The sequence below is a fragment of the Kogia breviceps genome, chromosome 11 (assembly GCF_026419965.1).
Source record: "Kogia breviceps isolate mKogBre1 chromosome 11, mKogBre1 haplotype 1, whole genome shotgun sequence".
Taxonomy (NCBI): Eukaryota; Metazoa; Chordata; class Mammalia; order Artiodactyla; family Physeteridae; genus Kogia; species Kogia breviceps.
In genome coordinates, this window is record NC_081320.1 from 4,987,635 (window position 1) to 5,012,745 (window position 25,111).

General features: G+C 43.8%; 1 protein-coding gene across 1 annotated transcript in view; it reads right to left on the reverse strand.

Moving 5' to 3' along the window:
- Positions 1-217: 217 nt before the first annotated feature.
- Positions 218-25,111, reverse strand: part of IL1RL2 (interleukin 1 receptor like 2) — a 44,674-nt gene continuing 19,780 nt past the window's right edge. The window contains 5 exon segments of the mRNA XM_059079134.2: positions 218-1,119; positions 2,973-3,134; positions 10,119-10,262; positions 14,231-14,367; positions 15,353-15,482. Of these exon segments, the coding sequence (XP_058935117.1) occupies positions 701-1,119; positions 2,973-3,134; positions 10,119-10,262; positions 14,231-14,367; positions 15,353-15,482 (992 nt within the window). The 3' untranslated portion in view covers positions 218-700.

The following is a 25,111-nucleotide window of genomic DNA, read 5'->3' on the forward strand; positions in this document are numbered from 1 at the left end:
TAGAAGTACATCCTCTTGCTGTGGTAACTGCATCTATCATATGTGGCTCAGAATTCTGGCTGACGTAGGCCGGCTGGAAAAATAAGTGAGTTATTGCTTATTTTGACTTGACAGGTAAAGTCTCTCCAAGCGTGGGGCAATCTCGGTGGCACCAGAGTTGGTCCCCACAGGTCTAGGTGACCTCCAGGTTGCTTCCAGTGTCAAGGTGCTCAGACGGCGGGGTCACAGGTATTTATTTGCATTTGAGGAGTGAGAGGGGCTCAGAGACACAGCAAATATTCCCTGAGGACAAGGGCCTCGCACACTGGTCAGGCACGAAGAGTGAGGGCCATTACCTTTGCCAGCCCTACCCAAGCCCACACTGCCCTCCTGTGTCCTGGCTACCCAGCCCCACCAGGGCCACACCACATGCCAAACCACCTGACAGCTGGATTGCCACTCTACCACCCTCCGTGTCCCATCCCCGGGGGCTCAGACGCTAATGCTCCACGCTCGTCGGTGTTCATGAGTGTTCAGGGCCAGTCAGTTAATGAGGGCTTCGGGAGAGGCAATGTCTTTCCCTAAAGAAGTAGCTCTGAGCAGAACAAGCAAACAAACACAGTCCTTTCCACGGGCGCGCAGCCGTAAGCTTCAAGCGAACGGCCCAAATGCAATGCATCCCGATTTAACTGTGAGCCACCGCACGACGACCAACTCTCCATCACGGGGTGATGAACCCCACGTTGGCCTCCCACTTGCTGTCCATGAGGTCGACGGGCGTGTGCTTTAGCAGCTGGACGGGAGGAGAAGGTGGGCACCTTTGGGGTGGCATGTGATACCTCACTTTTTTCCAGAACTTGGTCTTGGCACACTGTGACTGCTCTGTGAAGTCCCCACTCCACTGGACGGCCCCATGCTTCTGTTTGATGTACTGAATGGACTCTGGCAAGGTTGTATAGTCCTTGACCTTCTCCAGTTCAATCAGGATGACCTCTATCCCGTCCTGGATGAGAACATTGTAGACTGCGATTTGTTCTTCGGACATGTTCCTTAGTAGGTCAAGGCTCAGCACTTCCGGAACTATGATGATGATCAGTCTTCTGCACAGCTTAATATTTTCATCAATGACATTGACCACAGCTGGAAATAAAGAAAGAAGATGCAGCACATCTCATGGTTCAAAGAGCCACAGACCATGCACTGCTCAGGACAAGGATCTTATCATGTCTAACTTTGTATCTCCAAACTTAGCTGAAGGTCTGGTATATATTAGAGGATAAATACTTTTTAAAAAAATAACAGACTTTTAAAGGATAGGACACGTGTAGTTAGCTCAAATGTTGTACTAATCTGTATTTGTGTTTTCCTCTTGTGCTTCATAGCTATTTAAATGACCAGGACTTATAAGCCTAACTTGAAACCAAAATAATATATCCTAATGATTTCTTGGGAAGGGGAGGGAAAAGTTCTTGAAATATCCAACTCTGGATAAAACTTGGTCTTTTTTCAAAACAAAGGCCAAGTTTTATATCCTCCTCCTTATTCTTAGGATATAAGAATAGATTGTAACCTCCCCAAGAGCACTTCCTTCTTCTCTTTGGTTTATTTTATTTTTTATTTTTTTTTTTTTGCGGTATGCGGGCCTCTCACTGTTGTGGCCTCTCCCATTGCGGAGCACAGGCTCCGGATGCGCAGGCCTAGTGGCCATGGCTCACGGGCCTAGCCGCTCCACGGCATGTGGGATCTTCCCGGACCAGGGCACGAACCCGTGTCTCCTGCATCGGCAGGCGGATTCTCAACCACTGCGCCACCAGGGAAGCCCTCTTTTTGGTTTATTTTAATATTTCTAGTGCCTACAACATTACCTGGCACATAGCAGGCGCTCAATAAATATTTGTTGAAGAAGTGAATGAATGAATAAATATTGATATGCTTATGCAATGAGAGCTCTTCTGCAGGTTTATAACAAGCACTGGATCACATTTTCATTTCCTCATGAAGGATGATTTCATAACTTGAAAATATGTGATAAGCTATGGATAGGAGCAGCCTACAAATCCAAAGTTCTTAGAAACCTTTTAAAATGACCCAGAACAGGCCACTAGGTAGTAATCTCGGTTTCCTGGTGATATTTCAAATATCAGCTGTTTACTGTATCGCCTTCTAAGAAAGAGAAGGTATAGGATAAGACGGATGTTTTCATCTGTTGAGTATCTAATATGTGCTAAGCTCCATACTGGTCCCTACTCAGGTTTTACCTCATTTAATTCTTTCAACTGAGTCAGGGAAGCATTCTCAACCCCATTTGACAGACAAGACAACTGAGGTTCAGTGATGTTAACTGCATTTCCCAAAGCTACTCTCCTATTAAAAGGGGGAAATAAGTAACTTCTATGTTATTTAGGTAGGGCAGGGTTGGAGAGAGTTGAAGTTTATAAAACCAGCCTTAAACATGAGCTCTTTTACAAATTCAAATTGACAGAAAATACTCAGTGGTTAGTCTCAAGGATGTGACAGCAAATGACCAGTTGTCCCTTTTTAGTCTCTTGGCCAAGGCTGTGTATGTCATCATCCAGTGGTTCATACAAATGGGTCAACCCTAACCCTTACCCAAAGTGAAAGTCACGTGATTTCAACCAGGAATCCCAGTTATCCTGTTGTAGGGATGAGCCTCATGAGAGAAGAGAGCCTGGTCCTACCTCCTCAGCTCAGGGGCTGTGGGCAGGGGAGTGAAAGGCTCCCTGTGGTTCTGTGCCAAAGGGAAGCATAGCTCCTCCTGTTTGTAAAGTCAAAGAAGAGAGAGGTTCCTTTCCATTTTTTTTTTTTCTTTTTTTGGCTGCATTGCAGCGTGTGGGATCTTAGTTCCCCGACCAGGGATCGAACCTGTGCCCTCTGCAGTGGAAGCACGTAGTCCTAGCCACTGGACCATCAGGGAATTTCGGTTCCTTTCTATTTTATTCATTTCTAATTTTTATACCTCATTTCAAACATACCTTGTCCAGCAAAGTCATCCCTGCCAAATATAAATAACTTGTATCCACACTGCCTCTCCAGCACCTCGGGGAGAATCTTCAACACCAGAGTGTCCACATCATGGCTCTGGCTTTCTCTTAGAGGCTTGGGGTATAAGACGTATGCATCATACAGCTTCCCATCTGAAAAGGAAATGGCACAAGCTCGTGAAATTATTCCTACCAAATTATCTTATGTGAACAAAGTGAAAATCTGAGTTGCTACCATGATGTCTTTCTCCTTGGGTTCAAAGACTTCAGGGCACCCAGTTGGCTGACTCATGGCCAAGCACTGCATCTCATTCTTTCAACACTTGAAATTTTCACTCCAATCTCTTCTTTCATGCATGGTTGTTTGAGGATAAGTTGAATGTAATTTATCTTTGTTTCTCTAGAGGTAAGGTGTCTTTTTCCCCTGGCTTCTTTCAGAATATTTTCCCTATCTTTTATTCTGTAGTTTGAAAATGATATGCCTAGGTGTAGATTTGTTTGTTTGTCTTTGGTATTTATCCTAATTGGAGTGCTCTGAGCTTCCTGGATCTGTGGTTCGGTATCTGACATTAATTTGTAGAAATTCTCAGTAATTAGTGTCTGAAATATTTCTGTTCCTCTCTTTCTTCTCCTACTGGTATTCCCATTACATGTATGTTACACTCTGTGTAGTTGTCTCACAGTCATTGGATATTTTGCTCTGTGTTTGTGGGTTTGTTTTTTTTTTTTCCAGTCTTTGTTCTCTTTGCTTTCCAGTTTTAGAGGTTTCTACTGAGGTATCCTCAAGCCCAGAGATTCTTTTCTTAGCAGTGTCTGGTCTAGTACTAAGCCCATCAGAAGCATTCTTCATTTTTGTTTGCTTTCTGCTAGCATTTCTTTTTGGTTATTTCTTAGTATTCCCATCTGTTTACATTGCCCATCTGTTCTTGCATGCTGTCTACTTTATCCTTTGGAGTCCTAAGCATAGTACTCATAGTTGTTTTAAATTCACAGTCTGATAATTCCAACATCCCCACCATATCTAGTTCTAATGCTTGTTCTGTCTCTTCAAATTGTGGGGGGGGTTTGCCCTCTAATAGGCCTTATAGTTTTTCTTGATAGCTGGATGTGATCTACCAGGTAAAAGGAATTGCTGTAAATCAGTCTTTAGCAACATGTGGTGAGGAGTGGGAAGCAGGGAAGTATTCTCTAGTCCTATGATTAGATCTCAGTCTTTGAGTGAGCCTATGCCTCTGGACTATGAAATTCACAAACGTTTCTCAGTGTTTTCTCCCCGCTTAGGTTGGGCAGGATGGCTAGAGAGGGCTGGAGTTTGTTATTTCCCTTTTCCCAGGCCAGTCAGGCCCTGATAAAACCCCAGCAGGTTAGGCTCTCATTAACTACTGTATCCTGAGGGCAGTCCTTGTTAAGAACAGAATATGCTCTGGTATCTTTCAAAATGGTTCTTTTTCCCCTCTCCTTGCTGGAAGCACATAAAGAAATTTTTCTCTGATATTTACCATCAGAGCTTGGTCAGGCTCCTGGAAGTGAAACTCACAAAAGTGGGAGGGCCCCTTTATGATTGGGTCCCTGAAGAGGGTTCCCAGACCCAATTGCAATATGTGTGTGTGGGAGGTTTCCCCACACCAACAAGCAATTCTTGGATGCCAGCAGGGTGTCTAAGAATTCAACTCCATTCTGACACTTTCTACCCAGAGATAGAATCAGATTGCACAGGGAAAGGGCTCAGTCCCACAAGATCACATTCCACTTCAGACACCCAGTTGTTACCTGTGCTTCTGACCAAGGCGCTACAAACGGGAGGTTCCAACGACTCCCCGGGACCCCAATGTAAGCAGCTCCTTGCAGGAAGCAGCTCTTTGCAGGAGGCCCCTTTGTCCTGTCACTCTAGCAAAGCTATATTTTAACTTAACCTTTATACCAGGTGCCTCCATGCTTAACTAACCTCTGGCCAAAGCACACTTTTCACATCTTTTGATCACACAATGCCTCGCCTAACCTGTTGGTTCTTTTCTTAGAAGTAGAAATGAAGAATAAATAATTAACAGATGACTACATCTTTTCCTCAGCTTCCCCTTCAGTGATCTCACAAGCAGACTCTGTGTGAACAAGATAACATCTAAAGAAAGATCATGTGGAGTCAACAAGACTGCACACGGTGGGAGATGGTGAAGAATCTGACCCCCTTTCTCAGTGACTAACTGAGATTATTTCCCCTTTTCCCTTTAACACTTTCATGGCGGTGCACAATCTTTGGAGTTGGTTCTGGGACACCAGTCCACCTTCTCCCCTGGTTGCTGGCCTCCTGGATAAAGCAACATTTCCTTTTCCAACCAACCCTGTCTCTCGAGTACTGGCTCTCAAGAGATGAGCGGCCGAATGTGAGTTTGGTAACACTAATTCAGGATACCAGTAGCAAGTCCAGGGTGTTACCTGTACTCCGGACCGATTGGCTATAAACCAGATTCCCACGAGCCCCTCCTTGGGTTCGATTAATTTGTTGGAACAGACTCAGAGAAACATGTTACTTAGTAGACCACTGACTTATTATATAAGGATTTTAAAGGATATGAAGTCAACAGCCAGATGAGGAGACGTACAGGGCAAAGGATGGAGAAGGAGTACAGAGCATCCATGCCCTCTCTGGGGGGCACCACTCTCCCCCAAACTCTACCTGCTCACCAGCCCAGAAGTTCTCCCAGCCCTGTCCTTCCAGGTTTTATGGAGGCTTCATTCCATAGGCTTGATTGATTAAATTAGGAGAAAGAAGCTTCACAAAGCTCATCCCTGATTCACCCTGTGCAACTGTGTCAGATGGTATTTTCCAAAAATAGCCCCAGCAGTATTTCCAGTCTTACATGTTCTTTCTGCACTTTGCCACACCCCGCAAAGAGGCAGAATCTATTTCGCCTTCCTTAGACTGGGTAAGACTCTGCAGCTGCCTTGACAAATGAAGAAGGTAGAATTGATACTAGAAATTCAGGGTCTGAGTCATTTAAAAAAAAATGGCTTTTACCTAGCTCTGCTGTTCTTGAAACACTAGCCCTTGGAAGCCATCGCACGCTGTGAGGAAGCCCAGCGTAGTAGCCTCCACAGAGAGATAATTTGGAGAGGAGCCCCGGCCACCAGTCAACAGCCCAAATCAGCTGCTCGACCTCCAGCCGAAGCCCCAGGCCTCGTGGGGCTGAGACAAGCCACCCACTCTTTGCCCGACCGCACTCCTGACCCACAGAATCCATCAGCAAAATAAGTGGTGGTTTTATGCCGTGAAGTTTTGAGGTAATTTGATTCCAAACCACAGTAACCGGGCCGGAATTGGGGAAATAACAATGAATAGCGACAAATAACAATGAGGTGGACCCCCCCCCCCCGCCCCCCCCCCCCGCCAGCAACTGTCTGCATCATCAGGAAAATGACAGAGACACAGACCTACTAGTGAGTTTCCTAAGGAAAGCGGGCCCTGCTCTCTCTGTGTAATGGTGGGGAAACGGTGCATCCAGGTTCTGGTGAAGTTCCTTTCATTTTCTAAGGAGAAATGGACGCAGATTGGGTAAGACTCTGCAGCTGCCTTGACAAATGAACAAGGTAGAATTGATACTAGTACACCCTCATCGGCTGTTGGCAAAAATACAGTCATTTATTTGCACAACTTAATGTTTATGAAAGCTGCCTAAAGATTATTTGATGCCCTACTTCTCTCAAGACGACATTGCTAAATTTTAAACCTGATCAAACTGGTCCCGTGGAAAAATCAGATGTAATCAATTTGACCTTCAGGTAAGTGCGCTAACCGAATTGCATGAGTTTTTGGCGTTTTTGCCCTAGCACGGAGACACTGGGAGAAAAAGCACATTAAACATGCTTTTACATGCAAGAATTTTCCTGCAAGCAAAGTTCATTACATCACATGCTTCAAAAACAAGTTCTCCCTACAAAACAATTTTCCTGGGGGACTGGCCCAGAAAAAGCCAAGTGCTCTCATGAGCGAATGAAAAGTTTGTGTAAACAGTGCCATGAACCTTGTCATGGCTTTGCCTTCACTTTTAAAGCAAGAGCATCTTTCAAAACCGTCCAAGGTGGGTCATTAACTGTCCCTTGCCCTGCTTATGTTATCATTCTACCCTTTGTTCACTGTACCTGTCTTGTTTTTGTTTTTAATTTATTTTATTTTTGGCTGCATTGGGTCTTCGCTGCTGCACGCGAGCTTTCTCTAGTTGCGGCGAGCGGGGGCTACTCTTCGTTGCGGTGCGCGGGCTTCTCATTGCGGTGGCTTCTCTTGTTGCGGAGCACGGGCTCTAGGCGCTCGGGCTTCAGTAGTTGTGGTTTGCGAGTTCCAGAGCACAGGCTCAGTAGTTGTGGCTCGCGGGCTCAGTTGCTCCGTGGCACGTGGGATCTTCCTGGACCAGGGCTCGAACCCGTGTCCCCTGCATTGGCAGGTGGACTCCCAACCACTGCGCCACCAGGGAAGCCCTTGTTTTTGTTTTTAATCATCTGTTCTACAGGTACATTCCCCACAAACCTATTTGGAATAAGGTGAGGCATAGACATATCTCTCAGGTAGATTTGTAAACTAATACTTATATTTGTGTACACACATGCACACCTGGGGTAAGAATTTGTAAACTCCCTCCTGTGATTTAACAGACAATACACAGAGCTCGTGGACTTAGCCAGGCCTGTCCATGACTCGTAATAAAACTGTGAGTTATACACACCTCACTATTAATCACAGCTGCAGCTTGACTAATCTGGTTGGAATAAACAACTTATCACGAGAAGGACACATGTTCTCTCTCTCCCTCACTTGTATTTGTTGTCCGTTTCTCCCATGTTCCCAACTAACCGGAAAATATCCTCAAGGGACACAAAGCTGGAAACAGCATCCGTGACTCATCTCAGGGTCTCATCACTAACTCACTGTGGAAGTCACACTCAAAGGGGACTCACAGGGCAGTTCTCAGAGACCGAGCTGGAGGAAATTTAATCCCAAAGGGCGCGTGTACTTTGCTGACTTAAAAAGTAGAAGACCGCCGGCTGACTGTAGGTTCCCGTCTCCAAATCCTCAGCTCCCCCGTTCCAAATCTGGGCAGCAGCCCGGTCTGAGCAGAGAGGGTGGGGCTCCCTCAGTCAATCAACTGTGCAGCTTCCCCTGCTCAGGGTGAGGCACGATTCCTTCTTTCTCTTCCTGCTACACTTGACCTCACTCGTGGCTGTTTCACCGCACACTCAGCATTCACGCTCCGGGGATCCCGGTAGGTCGGGGAGGGAGTTCCAGGGACAACACCGAAGCCACGCAGTCCCCTGTCAGTCAACAGCCAAAGCATCTCTGTGTCAGAAAAGACAAGCAGCAGTGCTGCCCTGAGGTCTCTTCTCACACAGATGCAGGAGGAGTACAGGCTTACGCAGAGCAGGCTCTACAGGGGTCATGGTCCAGCTCAGCGCCTGCTGCGACACTAAAAGAGCTTCAGGCTGCATTGGACATGCGACGCCGATCTCCACAAGTGAATTGTGCCGTCGAAGAAAAACAAAAAAAGAATCTGTTTTTTTCCAGGTTGCTCAAGGGCCGCCAATTTTGAATTCTGAAATTTAACTTAAACTCCAAGTTAGGACACTCATGCTTTCTCAAACATGTGGACAAACACGTGGTTTTATATGTCAAGCAGGCACTCAGTGTGACTACCACCCTTCTGTGTAATAGGGATTCCTAAATCGTGCTGGGACCCACCCCACCTCCCTGAGTTCCCGTCAATACTGCAAGTCTATGGACTTGAAAGGGATACATCTGTGTATCTCCGTGCAGGAAAGCGGCACAGACCTCTCTCAGCCGCGTGTGACTTTTCTATCCAGTTAGGACACGTTAAAGCAGATGTATTACTTGTTTGCGAGGCCTTGACTGATCACATCTATTCTGAGATACAAAGAAAATAGCACAGAGTTAAAAGCACAGTGACGGGAAATGCCTGACTCTCAGATTCGGGGTCACACGGGCACGTCTCTGGTGACTAGCGCTGGCAGGACACCGCTCCCCACACCAAAGTGAACCCCCAGGCAGAGCCGCAGGGGCAGCTTGCTTGGGCCTTCAGACGTGGGAGCCCCCTGCACCCCAGGACCCTCAGTGCTTTCCTGAACTTCAACTCAGCTATTCCTACAGGACTCTGTGAGGCAGGCTCTGATCATTGTCCCCTCCCCTCCCCTCTCCTCCCCTCCTCTCCCCTCCCTCCCTTCTCTCCCCTCCCTCCCTCCCCTCCCCTCCTCTCCCCTCCCTCCCTCCCTCCCCTCCTCTCCCCTCCCTCCCTCCTCTCCCCTCCCTCCCTCCCTCCCCTCCCCTCCTCTCCCCTCCCTCCCTCCCTCCCCTCCTCTCCCCCTCCCTCCCTCCCTCCCCTCCTCTCCCCTCCCTCCCTCCCTCCCCTCCTCTCCCCTCCCTCCCCTCCTCTCCCCTCCCTCCCTCCCTCCCCTCCCTCCCTCCCTTCCTCCCTTTCTCCCTCCCTCCCTCCCTCCCTCCCCTCCCTCCCTCCCTTCCTCCCTTTCTCCCTCCCTCCCTCCCTCCCTCTCCTCCTTCCCTCCCTTCCTCCCTCCATTCCTTCTTTCCAGCTGTACCTGAGAAAGAGAAGAGAATTAAATACCTGAATCACCCAGGGAGTAAGTGGAGAACACTCAAGTTCAAACCCAGGTCTGTCTCTCTCCAAACTCGAGAGTTGGAAACAAATCGTTTTGGGCACCAAGCCCAGGCCCAGAAGGAGCTGCAAACACAGGCAACTCCTTGCTCTCTGTGACATAAATTCTGCACGCACATGTGCTGTGCTGAAGATGTTGCGTGGGCAGAGCTCACGCTGCTCCAAGAGAAATGTTTGTCTTTTGCCAACACCAGTGGACGTGAGAACCTTCCTAAAACAGTTGCACTGGGAGCCAGAAGACGATCTGCCAGGTCACTCCTAGCTTGCAAGCCTTATGCGATTGTACAGTGCCGGTGGCTATGGGCGAATCCTTTCTCTAAAGTACGAGAAGCCCCAGAGAGATGCTCTCCTCTAAAGTTGCCAACAACACGAAAGGCAAGCTAGTAAAGATGATCAAGGATATTTACAACGGTTATACGGATGAGCAGATTCCAGGACAATGCATTTTTCAATGGTTACTCACCTTCTATGGGCCCTGCAGAATGGAAGGCACTTCGATACCAAAGTACAATGTCGATCTTAAAAATGTTGTAGATACACACAGCAGACACCACCACGCTGGTCAAGACAAGAAGCCCTCCTATCAAGTAAGCTCGAAAATCTGGAACTACACAAGACAGCGAAAAAAACAATAAATAATAAAATAATAATACTACAAAGAGTCAATCATACACTTAACTTACACAAGTCCCATTACATACACCAAGTGGGTATTAGATGTCAGAGAGGGGAGCACTTAATTATTCTTTTACAGTTAAGTAATAGGTATGGAGAGTAGAATAATTTGGTCTTGACCATGAATTTGGGGAAGAAAATGTGCTCTTGGGAATCTGGAGAGGGAAATTCTGCAGACCCCTAGCTCCAGACGGTGGATGTGGCATGGCTCTGACCGCAGGAAGACTGCTCACCTATCAAAGCACACATGGCCAGGTCCTCCTTACTCAACACTAGATTCTCCAGGGTTGGAGCCTGAGAACCTTTACTGGGAAAGTTCCCCAGGTGGTTCTGTTGCATGTTCTTGATTATATTATTGTTACAACCGCCTTCCCAGTTACGCAAACTTGGGCAGCAGGACTCTTGTCATAAATAACGAACCTTCAGTTGCCTCCCCTGGAAGCCATCTCCGTGGCTTCATAAGACTGGCCGAGAGCCAAACTCCCACCTCATCCCCTCTGGGCGGCCAGAGGCCAGGCTGGGCACCTGTCTGCAAGACATGGTCTCAGGAAGGGCGTTTACACCCTGCTCTGTTTTGTAAGCACATTGCCAAGCAATTAAAGCAAAAGCAGTGGGCAAGAGATGACCAAGGAGAAGAACCAGTTTCTCTGGAACTCCAAGGCCCCTCAAAACATGCTCCTACATATCTGTGAAGAGGAACAGCACAGCTTTCTGCCTTACCACAGCCCAAAGCGGTGCCGTCAAAGGAGGCTCTAGGAAGAACTAGAAAAGAGGAAGTGGGAGAGCGGGAGAGAAATCCTCCGTATTCTTAGAATCCACCGCACATCCACCACTCCCTTCATTGGCCCCCTGCCTGGTCCTCCGGTCCCCACTGGAAAGTGTGTGTGGGTAGGAAGGGTGGGCGGGAGGGGAGCTTACTAAAGAGCCGATCACAACCTGCCCTAGGCCACACCATGTTGCAAACATTTTGCAAAGAAATCTCTATGCGTGCTTGTATGTCTTCAAATACATGGCATAATAAGGCACAATAACTAAAAACACATTCTGTGTCCCCAAAATTAATCCACTGATTAAGGTCCAGCATAGCCAAGTGGATCTGCTCTGCACGCTGGTGCCCAGTTGGTCCTGACCGTGTGCTTGAACCTCTAGCTTCTATCTGTTGGATGGAATCGCCTCCTCCCCACGGCCACCTCCCACTTCTATGCTTTTTACCAGCTCTTGGAGCAACAGTGCCACCTCTCCCCTCGGGAAGACCTGTGTCTGGGGACCTTTACTGTACACATCAGGGATCTTGGCATTACAAATGGTCATGAGAAAAAGACCATGGCCACAATATTTATGAGATTCATAAAAAAAAAAGCCTCTGGTAAGTAAACAGGAGTGTTGGCCTGAAATTCTTGGGTTGATCATTCACTGCATTCAGGAGTGTCCATACCCTCTGCTCTATAATTGAGCTAAAAGACAATGAAATTCCAAACAGGAAGTTAATGAATAAGTTAAAAGGAACTACTGGCTTTGAAACTAAGATAAGTGGAAAACTCTCTGTTGAGACATCAGGTGCCCTATTGAAGGCCCTATTTAAGGGGGTATTTACCTTTTGGGTCCACACGGCTACCACCAGCCTTAAACTGAGATGGTAGCTGAGAACAAGTGATTAAAGGAAACCCATAGAAGAGCACACCCAACCCAAACAACTCTCTAGAGAGCCTGCTTCCGATAATCCAAATATGATTCACATCTGAAGGTGTCTTCAACAAAAATCAGGAAGTCCAATGGAGAAGTTGTAACCTTACTTCAGTTCCCAAGGAAACCAACAAGAGGCTTGGATTTAAGAGGGTTTGTTCCTAAGAATTTAGGGAAAACAAAACAGAGTGCACATGTCCAAATATACATTGCATGTGAGATATGAAACAAGTGTTGATAGGAACAAAGATGAATTTAGTAAGCGTAGGTTTCTTAACTAACCTAAAACAAAGGAGATCAAGGACATGTCCCCTCTCCTGTACGACCAGCAGGTGTTAATTGGTAACATCATTAGTTGCTGTGAGCCTGGACTGTGCCTCAGAATCCTTCTGAACACAGTGCTTGCACATGGTTATTACCTATAAGGCAGTATTGACATAGAAATTGACACTGGTCTTCCTCAGTCTAGGTTGGGGCAGATTTCAGTTATAACCACTTCAGGTCTTGTGCAATTTCCAAGGCTTCCCACAATCAGGTTCCCCTCTTTTCTCTGGTGTGGACCCTGAGGCACTCTCTCCAGCAATTTTACTCCTAATGATGCATCACAAAGGAATGCTTCTACATGAGCGCCAGGACCAACGCACAAGAATTTCCATAGCATCATGATTTGTTAACAGTCCCAAACTGGAAACAACTCACATGACCGCATAGTTACAGTAGGATGGACACACTGTAACCTAGTTATTCAATGGAACAGGATTCAGCACTGAAAATGAATGAACTTCTGCTACACGCTACATCACCATTGCCTCAATGAACCCCATAAACCTAAGAAGAGAAGCAACACATCAAAGAAAACCTACTATGTAAATCTCTTTAGATAAAGTTCAAAATCTGTCCAGTAAGCAGTTGGAAATGCAGAGTTGCCACATGGGACGGGAAAATGTCATTGGAGATGTGGAATTTGTTTTCACGCACACAGGGATGACAGCTGAAACCATGAGGAAAAGGGATAGTATCAGAGAGGAGGGTATAGAAAGAGTGGCTCCGAGGACAGAATCTCAAGAATCACCCAGATGTGCCATAGAGGGAGATGGGATGTACATGACTGATTGGGGGAAAGTGATCCCAAATGACTTTCTATGACCAAAAAAAAGGCCATTGAGAAGAGGAAAAATGGACAGTGATGGCAGATGAGCCAAAACTCCTTCTACCTGAGGCACCCAAGAGGGTTCCCCATGGTCCAGAGTGAGAAGGGGGAGGTGCTGTGTGCTCATTCACAGGAAAGGCACCTGGAGACAGTGTGACCTTGGCCTCTGGGCATGGAAGTGAGGTAGGGAAAGAGCGTAGCCGGGACTGCAGGCTGCTGTAGACACACACCTACTGACTGCCTTCAAAGGGGGGTGGGGTGGGGAGGGGGGATGGGCACTAGTGGGGCTTTAGCTAGAAGCATGCAAACATGGCTTTAACTGACCCTTAAGGGACCCTGGAAAATTCAAGCCCTCTCTCTTGTGTGTAGCTATCCAAAAAAAAAAAAAAAAGGTGATATTAATAGAATTATTTTAAAAAGCTGTCTTGGTAAACGACAGGCTTGGTAAACCTCTTACAAGGTACTTCAAACATTTCCCGATACATTTAAGAACTGAAAGTTTCTCTCGAGATTATGATTTCATCCTTCACTATTTACTCTCTGGTTCCATCACCTCCAATGGATAATCAGCACACTCTGTATAGAGTTAAGTGCACGATCTGTGTACACGCATGGAATTTGAAGCCTTCCTGCTCAAATATCAGAATTCAGCCTCTACAGATAATTTGACAAAGTTACATGATAAAAATATACGTTAGCACTTTATTTTTACATCACATGATTTATAATAAACAACCTAAAAGCTGAAAATCCCAAGTACATGATTATAAACGTTGAGCAAGCAGGTTTAATAAAGGAATACTTCTGTTTTCTAGAGTTCTGATGCATAAAATCTCAATGCATATTAAGAGGGAGCTTTCTAAGGACACTGTAGTGAAGCCACAGCCTGACCCCCAGAACATGATCCGACCGGGTATCGGCTTTTATCTAGATTCCATATTGAGTTTCCCTATGTAATAGCGCTCTGCTGCCTCACACCAAACATTTAAAGTCACTCCTCTTTCATTCGTGCTTCCTTGCCATCCCCTGGAACACCCTGAACAGAAAGCATCCCACTAGAGTATCACCTGGGAGTTTTAGGATGATGTAAGCTGCAGACACTCCAGCATGGCATGTGAAAGGGTGGCCATAATCTTCCATTTTCACTTCTAAGAAGGTTATGTTCATTGTGTAAAAAATATGTCCTTGAAAAACAGTGTAGTTTCTATGAAAGAAGAGGCAGTCGTTAATATGTACATGAGTTGTATTTAACCAACATTTTTTTTTTTTTTTTTTTTTTGCGGTACGCGGGCCTCTCACTGTCGTGGCCTCTCCCGTTGCGGAGCACAGGCTCCGGACGCGCAGGCTCAGCGGCCATGGCTCACGGGCTTAGTTGCTCCGTGGCACGTGGGATCTTCCCGGACCAGGGCACGAACCCGTGTCCCCTGCATTGGCAGGCGGATTCTCAACCACTGCGCCACCAGGGAAGCCCTAACCAACATATTTTATTACCTTTTGTCTGGAAAATAAAGTTCTTTCCTGGAGAACACTGGGGGCCATCATTTCACCCGAAGAATACCTTGCTGGCTCAATGAGGTGATGGATTGTGTGGCACCAAATTTGCATTGTCTTCTGGACAGTGATGCAGACGTGTAGTCCTTTTAATTAGAAACACCATCCTCAGCCCAGAGGGGCCTTCCCCTAGCCCTCTCCACTCATCCTAACCTACCTACACTGCAAAGCCCAACACAAGTTCTTCTGCCTGTTGGCTTCATTATTTTTGTTTCATACCACTCAACTTCAACCACCATAACTTGGGTTTACACCACTCCATTAGCATTGTCTCTCCCAAGAATCCCTGGGTTGTGGCCATTTTGGTATTTAAGCCTTAAAGGCCCGTGGCCTTCCTAAATAGGAATGAGACTGGTTGTAAGGAGTAGCTGAGAGGAACTGATCTTGCTGCTTGAAGCCATACTTCGTTGTTTTGCCTCCTCTCTCTATGATCCAAGCAGGATTAATAACATGAGCATCTTCTCTGAACCAGATGCTTGACCCCACAGCACTGAAAAGGGCTTTGAAAGCTACAACCAGAAGGAGTGAGGGGAGAGACAGTGAGAGCCACCTAAAATAAAGCAGTACCAGCACCAAAATCACTTAGATGGAGAAATTCTTGCCAGGTTTTAGGGAAGCCAGAAAAGCAAAACACCTACTCAATTCCTTCTTGAATCCGTTTGGATTCCTTGTAGTAAAAATCGACCAATGTGTTATTGACCCTCCAGCAGCGCGGGTTTGTGTTACCCCATGTGTCTGTTATATTGCAGTCCACGATGAGGCTGGAGCCTGTACAACCAAATTCATAAACACACAATGAAAACACTACCAAAGTGACCTGCTTAACAAAGGCACATTGCTTCTGAGCCTTGAATATATTTCAATTACCAAAAATGTCCCCCTGAGGTCAATGTTCATCTCCTGTACATTATTCTCTCCCTGGATGGAGATTACAAGGACACATGACCTTCCAGGATGCCTATTGTACAGAGACAGGAATAAGCTGTCAAACGCCACCAGCTTCAGACCAATTTTCCCACAATATCAGGGGCACACATACTGCTTCTACTCTCAGTAAACTTAGCAAAGTTTACAAAGTATTTCACACACATTTTCTCATTCAGTCTTCTTATCTTTCAGACACTCCTACAAGGTAGAACGGGGGCAGAGCTATTATCCACATCTTATAGATGAGAACACTGAGGTTCAGACAGATCAAGTGCTTTGCCCAAGGTCACACATTAGAGGAAGGAACGAGATGTGACTCTGGTTTCCTAATTCCAAATCCAATGATATTTCTACTTCAGCATTTGTGACCCCTACCTTTTCCCTCTTTCCTTTATCCTGCCTCCACACGTATTCAAAAATTATATTAAATAAATTTACATTTCATCTCATTTTGCCCCCAAAGCATAATAAATTCGATCTATTTACTACATGTAAAAAAATTACTGTACTTCTAACAGTCTACTTTAAGTTTCTTTATTCTAGGTAGTATTAAGTGTTTTTTTTTTAATTTATAAAATATAACACAGTTACGGTAAAAAGTATAGAGTATAAATGTAAAGTTACTGAATTATTAAAAATCAAATATCCATATCACCTTCACCTCATCAAGAAAATACTACATTGCCAAAACCCCAGAAGCCGCCCACTTGCTATCCTTATTTTATATTTTATCACTGCCTACTCACCCCTGAACACTGGCTTCCAATGATAGATGTTTAGTTGGTGATGCTCACCCATGCTATTGCATGTCACCATAGTCCATACAGACAATGGACCATACTAGTTCTTTTTCTTTTTTTTTTTACATCTTTATTGGAGTATAATTGCTTTACACTGTTCTGTGAGTTTCTGCTGCATAACAAAGTGAATCAGCTATATGTACACATATAACCCCATATCCCCTCCCACTTGAACCTTCCTATCGCCCTCCCTATCCGACCACTCTAGGGGGACACAAAGCACAAAGCGGATCTCCCTGTGCTATGCAGCTGCTTCCCACTAGCTATCTAGTTTACATTATGTAGTGTATATATGTCCACGACACTCTCACTTTGTCCCAGCTTACCCTTCCCCTCCCCATGTCCTCACGTCCATTCTCTCCATTGGCATCTTTATTCCTGTCCTGTCCCTAGGTTCATCAGAACCATTTTTGTTTTAAATTCCATATATATGTATCAGCACACCGTATTTGTTTTTCTTTATCTGACTCACTTCACTCTGTATGACAGACTCTAGGTCCATCTACCTCACTACAAATAACTCAATTTCATTTCTTTTTATGGATGATTAATATTCCATTGTCTGTATGTGCCACACCTTTATCCATTCATCTGTCAGTGGACACTTAGGTTGCCTGCATGTCCTGGCTATTGTAAATGCAGTGAACGTTTGGTGCATGTATCTTTTTGAATTATAGTTTTCTCAGGGTATATGCCCAGTAGTGGGATTGCTAGGTCATATGGTAGTTCTATTTTTATTTTTTAAGGAAGCTCCATACTGTTCTTCATAATAGCTGTATCAATTTACATTCCCACCAACAGTGCAAGAGTGCTCCCTTTTCTCGACACCCTCTCCAGCATTTATTGTTTGTAGAATTTTTGATGATGGCCATTCTGACTGGTATGAGGTGATACCTCATTGTGGTTTTGATTTGCCGTTCTCTAATGATTAGTGATGTTGAGCATCCTTTCATGTGATTGTTGACAATCTGCATATCTTCTTTGGAGAAATGTCTGTTTATGTCTTCCACCCATTTTTGTATTGTGTTGTTTGATTTTTTGATATTGAGCTGCATGAGCTGCTTGTATATTTTGGAGATTAATCCTTTGTCAATTGCTTTGTTTGCAAACATTTTCTCCCATTTTGAGGGTTGTTGTTTCATCTTGTTTATGGTTCCCTTTGCTGTGCAAACCTTTTAAGTTTCATTAGGTCCCATTTATCTTGTTTTGTTTTGTTTTTATTTCCATTACTCTAGGAGGAAGGTTAAAAAGGATCTTGCCGTGATTTACATCATAGAATGTTCTGCCTATGTTTTCCTCTAAGAGTTTGATAGTGTCTGGCCTTACATTTAGGTCTTAATCCATTTTGAGTTTATTTTTGTGTATGGTGCTTCCAATTTGTATTCCTTTTATTTCTTTTCCTTCTGATTGCCATGGTAAAACTTCCAAAACTATGTTGAATAATAGTGATGAGAGTGGACATCCTTGTCTCATTCCTGATCTTAGAGGAAATGGTTTCAGTTTTTTACCATTGAACAATGTTGGCTGTGGCTTTGTCATATATGGCCTTTATTATGTTGAGGTAGGTTCCCTCTATGTCCACTTTCTGGAGAGTTTTTATCATAAATGGTGTTGAATTTTGTCAAAAGCTTTTTCTGCAACTGTTGAGATTATCGTATGGTTTTTATCCTTCAATTTGTTAATATGGTGTATCATACTGATTGATTTGCATATATTGCAAATCCTTGCATTCCTGGGATAAACCACACTTGGCCATGGTGTATGATCCTTTTAATGTGCTGTTGGATTCTGTTTGCTTGTATTTTATTGAGGATTTTTGCATCTATGTTCATCAGTGATATTGGCCTGTAGTTTTCTTTTTTTGTGACATCTTTGTCTGGTTTTGCTGTCAGCATGATGGAGGCCTTGTAGAATGAGTTTGGGAGTGTTCCTTCCTCTGCAAATTTTTGGAAGAGTGTGAGAAGGATGGGTGTTAGCTCTTCTCTAAATGTTTGATAGAATTCACCCGTGAAGCCATCTGGTGCCGAGTTTTGTTTGTTGGAAGATTTTTAATCACAGTTTCAATTTCAGTGCTTGTGATTGCTCTGTTCATTTTTTCTATTTCTTCTGGTTCAGTGTTGGAAGGTTGTACTTTTCTAAGAATTTGTCCATTTCTTCCAGGTTGTCCCTTTTATTAGCATAGAGTTGCTTATAGTAATCTCTCATGATCCTTTGTATTTCTTCAGTGTCAGATGTTACTTCTTTTTCATTTCCAATGTTATGATTTCAATCTTCTCCCTTTTTTCTTGATGAGTCTGGCTAATGGTTTATCAATTTTGTTTATATTCTCAAAGAACCAGCTTTTAGTTTTATTGATCTTTGCTATTGTTTTCTTCATTTCTTTTTCAATTATTTCTTATCTGATCTTTATGATTTCTTTCATTCTGCTAACTTTGGAGTTTTTTGTTCTTCTTTCTCTAATTGCTTTAGGTGTAAGGTTAGGTTGTTTATTTGAGATCTTTTCTTGTTTCTTGAGGTAGGATTGTATTGCTATAATTGTGTTGTCATTGTCACTTGTTTCTAGGTATTTTTTGATGTCCACTTTGATTTCTTCAGTGATTTCTTGGTTATTTAGTAGTGTCTTATTTAGCCTCCATGTGTTTGTATTTTTTACAGTTTTTTTCCTGTAATTGATATCTAGTCACATAGCATTGTGGTCGGAAAAGATACTTAATATGACTTTGATTTTCTTAAGTTTACCAAGGTTCGAATTGTGACCCAAGATATGATCTATCCTGAAGAATGTGCCATGAGCAATTGAGAAGAAAGTGTACTCTGTTGTTTTTGGATGGAATGTCCTATAAATACCAATTTAGTCCATCTGGTCTAATGTGTCATTTAAAGCTGTGTTTCCTTATTTATTTTCATTTGGATGATGTGTCCATTGGTGTAAGTGGGGTGTTAAAGTCCCCTACTATGATTGTGTTACTGTCGATTTCCCCTTTTATGGCTGTTAGTATTTGCCTTATGTATTGAGGTGCTCCTATGTTGGGTGCATAAATATTTACAATTGTTATATATTTTTCTTGGATTGATCCCTTGATCATTATGTAGTGTCCTTCTTTGTCTCTTGTAATAGTCTTTATCTTAAAGTCTATTTTTTCTTATATGAGTATTGCTACTCTAGCTTTCTCTTGATTTCCATTTGCATGGAATACCTTTATCCATCCCCTCACTTTCAGTCTGTATGTGTCCCTAGGTCTGAAGTGGGTCTCTTGACAGCATATATATGGGTCTTGTTTTTGTATCCATTCAGATAGTCTGTGTCTTTTGGTTGGAGCATATAAGCCATTTACATTTAAGGTAAGTATCTATACGTATTTTCCTATGAACATTTTCTTAATTGTTTTGGGTTTGTTTTTGTAGGTCTTTTCCTTCTCTGTGTTTCCCTCTTAGAGAAGTTCCTTTAGCATTTGTTGTAAAGCTGGTTTGGTGGTGCTGAATTTTCTTAAGTTTTGCTTGTCTGTAAAGGTTTTAATTTCTCCATCGAATCTGAATGAGATTCTTGCTGGGTAGAGTAATCTTGGTTGTAGATTTTTCCCTTTCATCACTTTAAATATGTCCTGCCACCCCCTTCTGGCTTGCAGAGTTTCTGCTGAAAGATCAGCTATTAACCTTATGGAGATTCCCTTGTATGTTATTTGTTGCTTTTCCCTTGCTGCTTTTAATAATTTTTCTTTGTATATAATTTTTGATAGCTTGATTAATATGTGTCTTGGCATGTTTCTCCTTGGGTTTATCCTGTATGGGACTCTCTGTGCTTCTTGGACTTGATTGTCTATTTAATTTCCCATATTAGGGAAGTTTTCAACTATAATCTCTCAAATATTTTCTCAGACCCTTTCTTTTTCTCTTCTTCTGGGACCCCTATAATTCAAATGTTGGTGCGTTTAATGTTGCCTCAGAGGTCTCTGAGACTGTCCTCAATTCTTTCCATTCTTTTTTCTTTATTCAGCTCTGCAGCAGTTATTTCCACTATTCTGTCTTCCAGGTCACTTATCCATACTTCTGCCTTAGTTATTCTTCTGTTGATTCCTTCTATTTTTACTTTCATTTATTGTGTTGTTCATCATTACTTGTTTGCTCTTCAGTTCTTCTAATTCCTTGTTAAACGTTTCTTGTGTGTTCTCCATTTTATTTCTGAGATTTTCGATCATCTTTAGTATCATTACTCTGAATTCTTTTTCAAGTAGACTGCCTATTTCCTCTTCATATATTTGGTCTGGTTGGTTTTTACCTTGCTTCTTCATCTGCTGCATATTTCTCTGTCTTCTCATTTTTTTAAAAAAACTTACTGTGTTTGGGGTCTCCTTTTCACAGCCTGCAGGTTCATAGTTCCTCTTGTTTCTGGTGGTTGAGGTTGGTTCAGTGGTTTGTGTAGGCTTCCTTGTGGGGGGGACTGGTGTCTGTGTTCTGGTGGGTGGGCTGAATTTTCTCTTTCTGGTGGGCAGGGCCACATCCAATGGTGTGTTTTGGGTTGTCTGTGAATTTAGTATGACTTTCAGCAGCCTGTCTGCTCATGGGTGGGGTAATGTTCCTGTCTTGCTAGTTGTTTGGCATGGGATGTCCAGCACTGGGGCTTGCTGGCCATTGGATGGAGCTGGGTTTTAGTGTTGAGACAGACCTCTGACAGAGCTCTCACCAATTAATATTACATGGGGCTGGGTGGTCTCTGGTTGTCCAACATCCTGGACACGGCTCTCCCACCTCGGAGGTCTAGGCCCGACACCCAGCCAGAGCACCAAGACCCTGCTAGCTGCACAGCACAGAAAAAAGGGAAGGTTAAAATAAAAAAAAAAAAAAAGAAAAAAAGAAAAAAGAACAGACAGAACCCCAAAACAAAAGATAAAAGCAAAACTAAACAGACAAAATCACAGAAACATACACACACACACACACACACACACACACACTCACAAAAAGGAAAAAAAAAACCTGGACAGAACCCCAAGACAAATGGTAAGAGCAAAACTAAACAGACAAAATCACACAAAGAAACATACAGACACTCAGAAAAAGAGAAGAAAAAAAGGAAGAGAGCAACCAAACCAATAAACAAACCCATAGATGAAAACAAACACTAAAAACTAAACTAAGATAAACATAAAACCAAAAACAAATCAAATGCAGAAAGGAAACCCTGAGTCCACAGTTGCCCCCAATGTCCCCCGCCTCAATTTTGGGAACACTTATTGTCTATTCAGGTATTCCACACATGCAGGATTTACCAAGCCCATTGTGTGGATTTAGTCCGCTGCTCCTGAGGCTGCACAGTGAGACTTCCTTTCTGTTCTTTGTTTGCACAGCTCCTGGGGTTCAGCTTTGGTTTTGGCCCCACCTCTGCATGTAAGTCACCCTCAGGCATCTGTTCCCCGCCCAGACAGGACAGGAGGAAAGCAGCGGCTGATTAGGGCTCTGTTGCTCACTCGGGCCTGGGAGAGGGAGGGGTATGGTAGTCACAGTGGGGACGCTGGGAGTGCCTGCGGTGGCAGAGGGCAGCATGACATCGCAACAGCCTGAGGTGCACCGTGTGTTCTCCTGGGGAAGTTGACACTGGATCACAGGAGCCTGGCAGTGGCGTGTTGCATAGGCTCCTGTGAGGGTGTGGGTAGTGACCTGTGCTTGCACAAGGGACTCTTGACGGCACGGTGGCAGAGGTAGCGGTCTGTGCCCGCCTCTGGCATCCAAGATGATAGCTACGGTTCATGCTCATCTCTGGAGCTCCCTTAGGCAGTGCTTTGCTGTCTGCAGGCTCACGGAGCAGGAAGCTCCTCTCCTCATGCACCGGGAAACAATGGTCTCTTGCCTCTCCGGCAAGTCCGGACTTTTTCCCGGACTCCCTCCCGGCTAGCTGTGGCACGTTAGCCCACTTCTGGCTGTGTGAACACAGCCAACCCCAGTCCTCTCCCTGGGGATCTGACCTTTGAAGCCCAAGCCTCAGCTCCCAGCCCCTGCCTGCCCCAGCGGGTGAGCAGAAAAGCCTCTCAGGCTGGTGAGTGCTGGTTGGCACCGATCCTCTGTGCAGGAATCTCTCTGCTTTGCCCTCTGCACCCCTGTTGCTGTGCTCTCCTCCATGGATCTGAAGCTCCCCACCCCATCCCCGCCAGTGAGGGGGCTTCCTAGTGTGTGGAAACTTTTCCTCCCTCACAGCTCCCTCCCAGATGTGCAGGTCCCACCCCTATTCTTTTGTCTCTTCCTTTTCTTTTTTCTCTTGCCCTACCCATGTATGTGGGGATTTTCTTGCCTTTCTGGAAGTCTGAGGTCTTCTGCCAGCATTCAGTAGGTGTTCTGTAGGAGTTGTTCCACACATAGATGTATTTTTGATGCATTTGTGGGGAGGAAGGTGATCTCCACATCTTACGCCACCACCATCTTGAAGGTCTTCAAGATACTAGTTCTTATTCATTTCTCTTCCTGTTGCTATATACTCACTGGCATGGTTTCTATTATTTACCTCCTATGCCTATGGCCTATTTGAAGTCTCTTCTCTTCTGCATGTCTCCCAGGTCGCATGTGTATATACCTTATGTATACACACCCATGTACATGACGAGTATACAGAATTATCTACCAGTAAAATTTGGAGATCATAGATTATGCCTAGCTCCAACCTGAAATGACATGCCAAGCTGTTTTCTACTAGTTGTACCACCTGACACTTCCACCAGCAGTGTGAGAGTTCCTGTTACTGCACAGACTCCACGATGCCTGGGATTGTCAGTCTATTTACTTTAGCCATCTTTATGTATGTGTCCTGATATCACCTAGTAAATTTAGTTACATCTCCCTAGATTGCACCTGATCGAGCACCTTTTTAACCTTTTTATTGGCTGTGTTGATATCCTCTACTTGAGCTGTCTGTCCAAGTGGTTTGTCTGTCCTCCTACCAGGCGGCCTTCTCCTCATTATTTTGGAGGAGCTTGGGCTAGATCCTGTGTACGAGACCTTTGCTCATTTATTTCAAGTATCTTCTTCTACTCTGTGGCTTGCCTTTCCACTCTCTGAATAAACAGTTCTTATTTCTAATGTAGCCTCACTTACCAATTTTTTTCCTTCAATACTAGTCATTTGTATGTTCTTCATTTTTTAATCTTTCCTTACCCCAAATCATAAAGGTATTTTTCTAGAAATGTATGGTTTTGACTTTCATATTTAGTTCTACACTTCACTTGAAATTATTTTTATAAAACGCATGAGAAAGGGGGAAAGTTTCATTTTATTCTCTATTACATCTAATTGTCTAGGACCATTTATTGAGAAGACTGCACTTTCCCTATTCCTCTGTAGTGTCAGCTTTGTCAAAACCAAGTGCTTCGCATGCATGGATCTATTTCTGGGCCTTCAATTCTGTTCTGTTGTAGATCCTCATACCAGGACTAGAGTGTCTAAATTACCATCGCTTTTTAGCAAATCTTGAAATCTGCTGTCACTCATCCTTCCATTCAGTTCTTCTTCATTCAAAGTGTCTTAACTATTATTCAATCTTTGAGTATTCATACCAATGTCATAATCAATATATCATATTCTACAAAAACCAAAATCTGTTAAGATTTTGACTGTCTTCTTCCTCAAAACAAAGAAAAAGTGTTCAATAATTCAGTCTTGAGTGTGTTGTTTCTATAGGTTTTTAAAAATAGATTAAAAAAAATCAGATTAAGTACATTCCCTTGTATTCTTAATAAAATAATTGTTTTTTTGAAAATAATGAATTCCTAGTTCAAGTTTTCTAAATGACTTTTCTGTATCTATAAGGTAAGTGTATTATTTTTCTCCTTTAATTTGTTTATGCAAAATAAAAGAGTGAATTATCTAATATGAAACAACTTTGCATTGCTCCGTATAACCCCAATTTAGTCCTTTATGTATGTTGTTAAAATAAATTTGCTAGCAATTTGCTTCACATTTTTCGTCTGTGTTTATGAATGAGAGTTGGACTGAAATTTTCCTTTGTAATAATGTCCTGGACTTCCCAGGTAGCACAGTGGTTGAGAATCCACCTGCCAATGCAGGGGACACATGTTTGATCCCTGGTCTAGGAAGATCCCACATGCCACAGAGAAACTAAGCCCGTGCACCACAACTACTGAGCCTGTGTTCTACAGCCCATGAGCCACAACTACTGAGCCCGTGTGCTACAACTACTGAACCCTGATTGCCTAGAGCTTGTGCTCCACAACGAGAAGCCACCGCAATGAGAAGCCCATGCATCACAGTGAAGAGTAGCACCAGCTCGCCGCAACTAGAGAAAGCCCATGCACAGCAATGAAGACCCAATGCAACCAAAAATAAATTTAAAAAAAATTAATAATGTCCTTGTTGGGTTTGGGCGTCAAGGTTTCCTGACCTTATAAAATGAGATAAGGACTATTTCCTCTTTTACTTCTCTCTGAAACAATTTGTTGAAAATTGATGTTATCTCTTTATTAAATGTTTTGTAGAATTCACCAGTAAAACCAACTGAATCTGGAATTTTGTTTGTGGGAAGATTTTAAATTTATTTAATAGTTATATGATTATCTTCTTCTCTCATGGCTTATATTTTCTTTCTAATTATCTAAATACAATGGCTAGAATTTTCAAGGACAGGAGAGGGGAACAAAGTTAATTAAGAGAGTTAATAACAGGTATGTT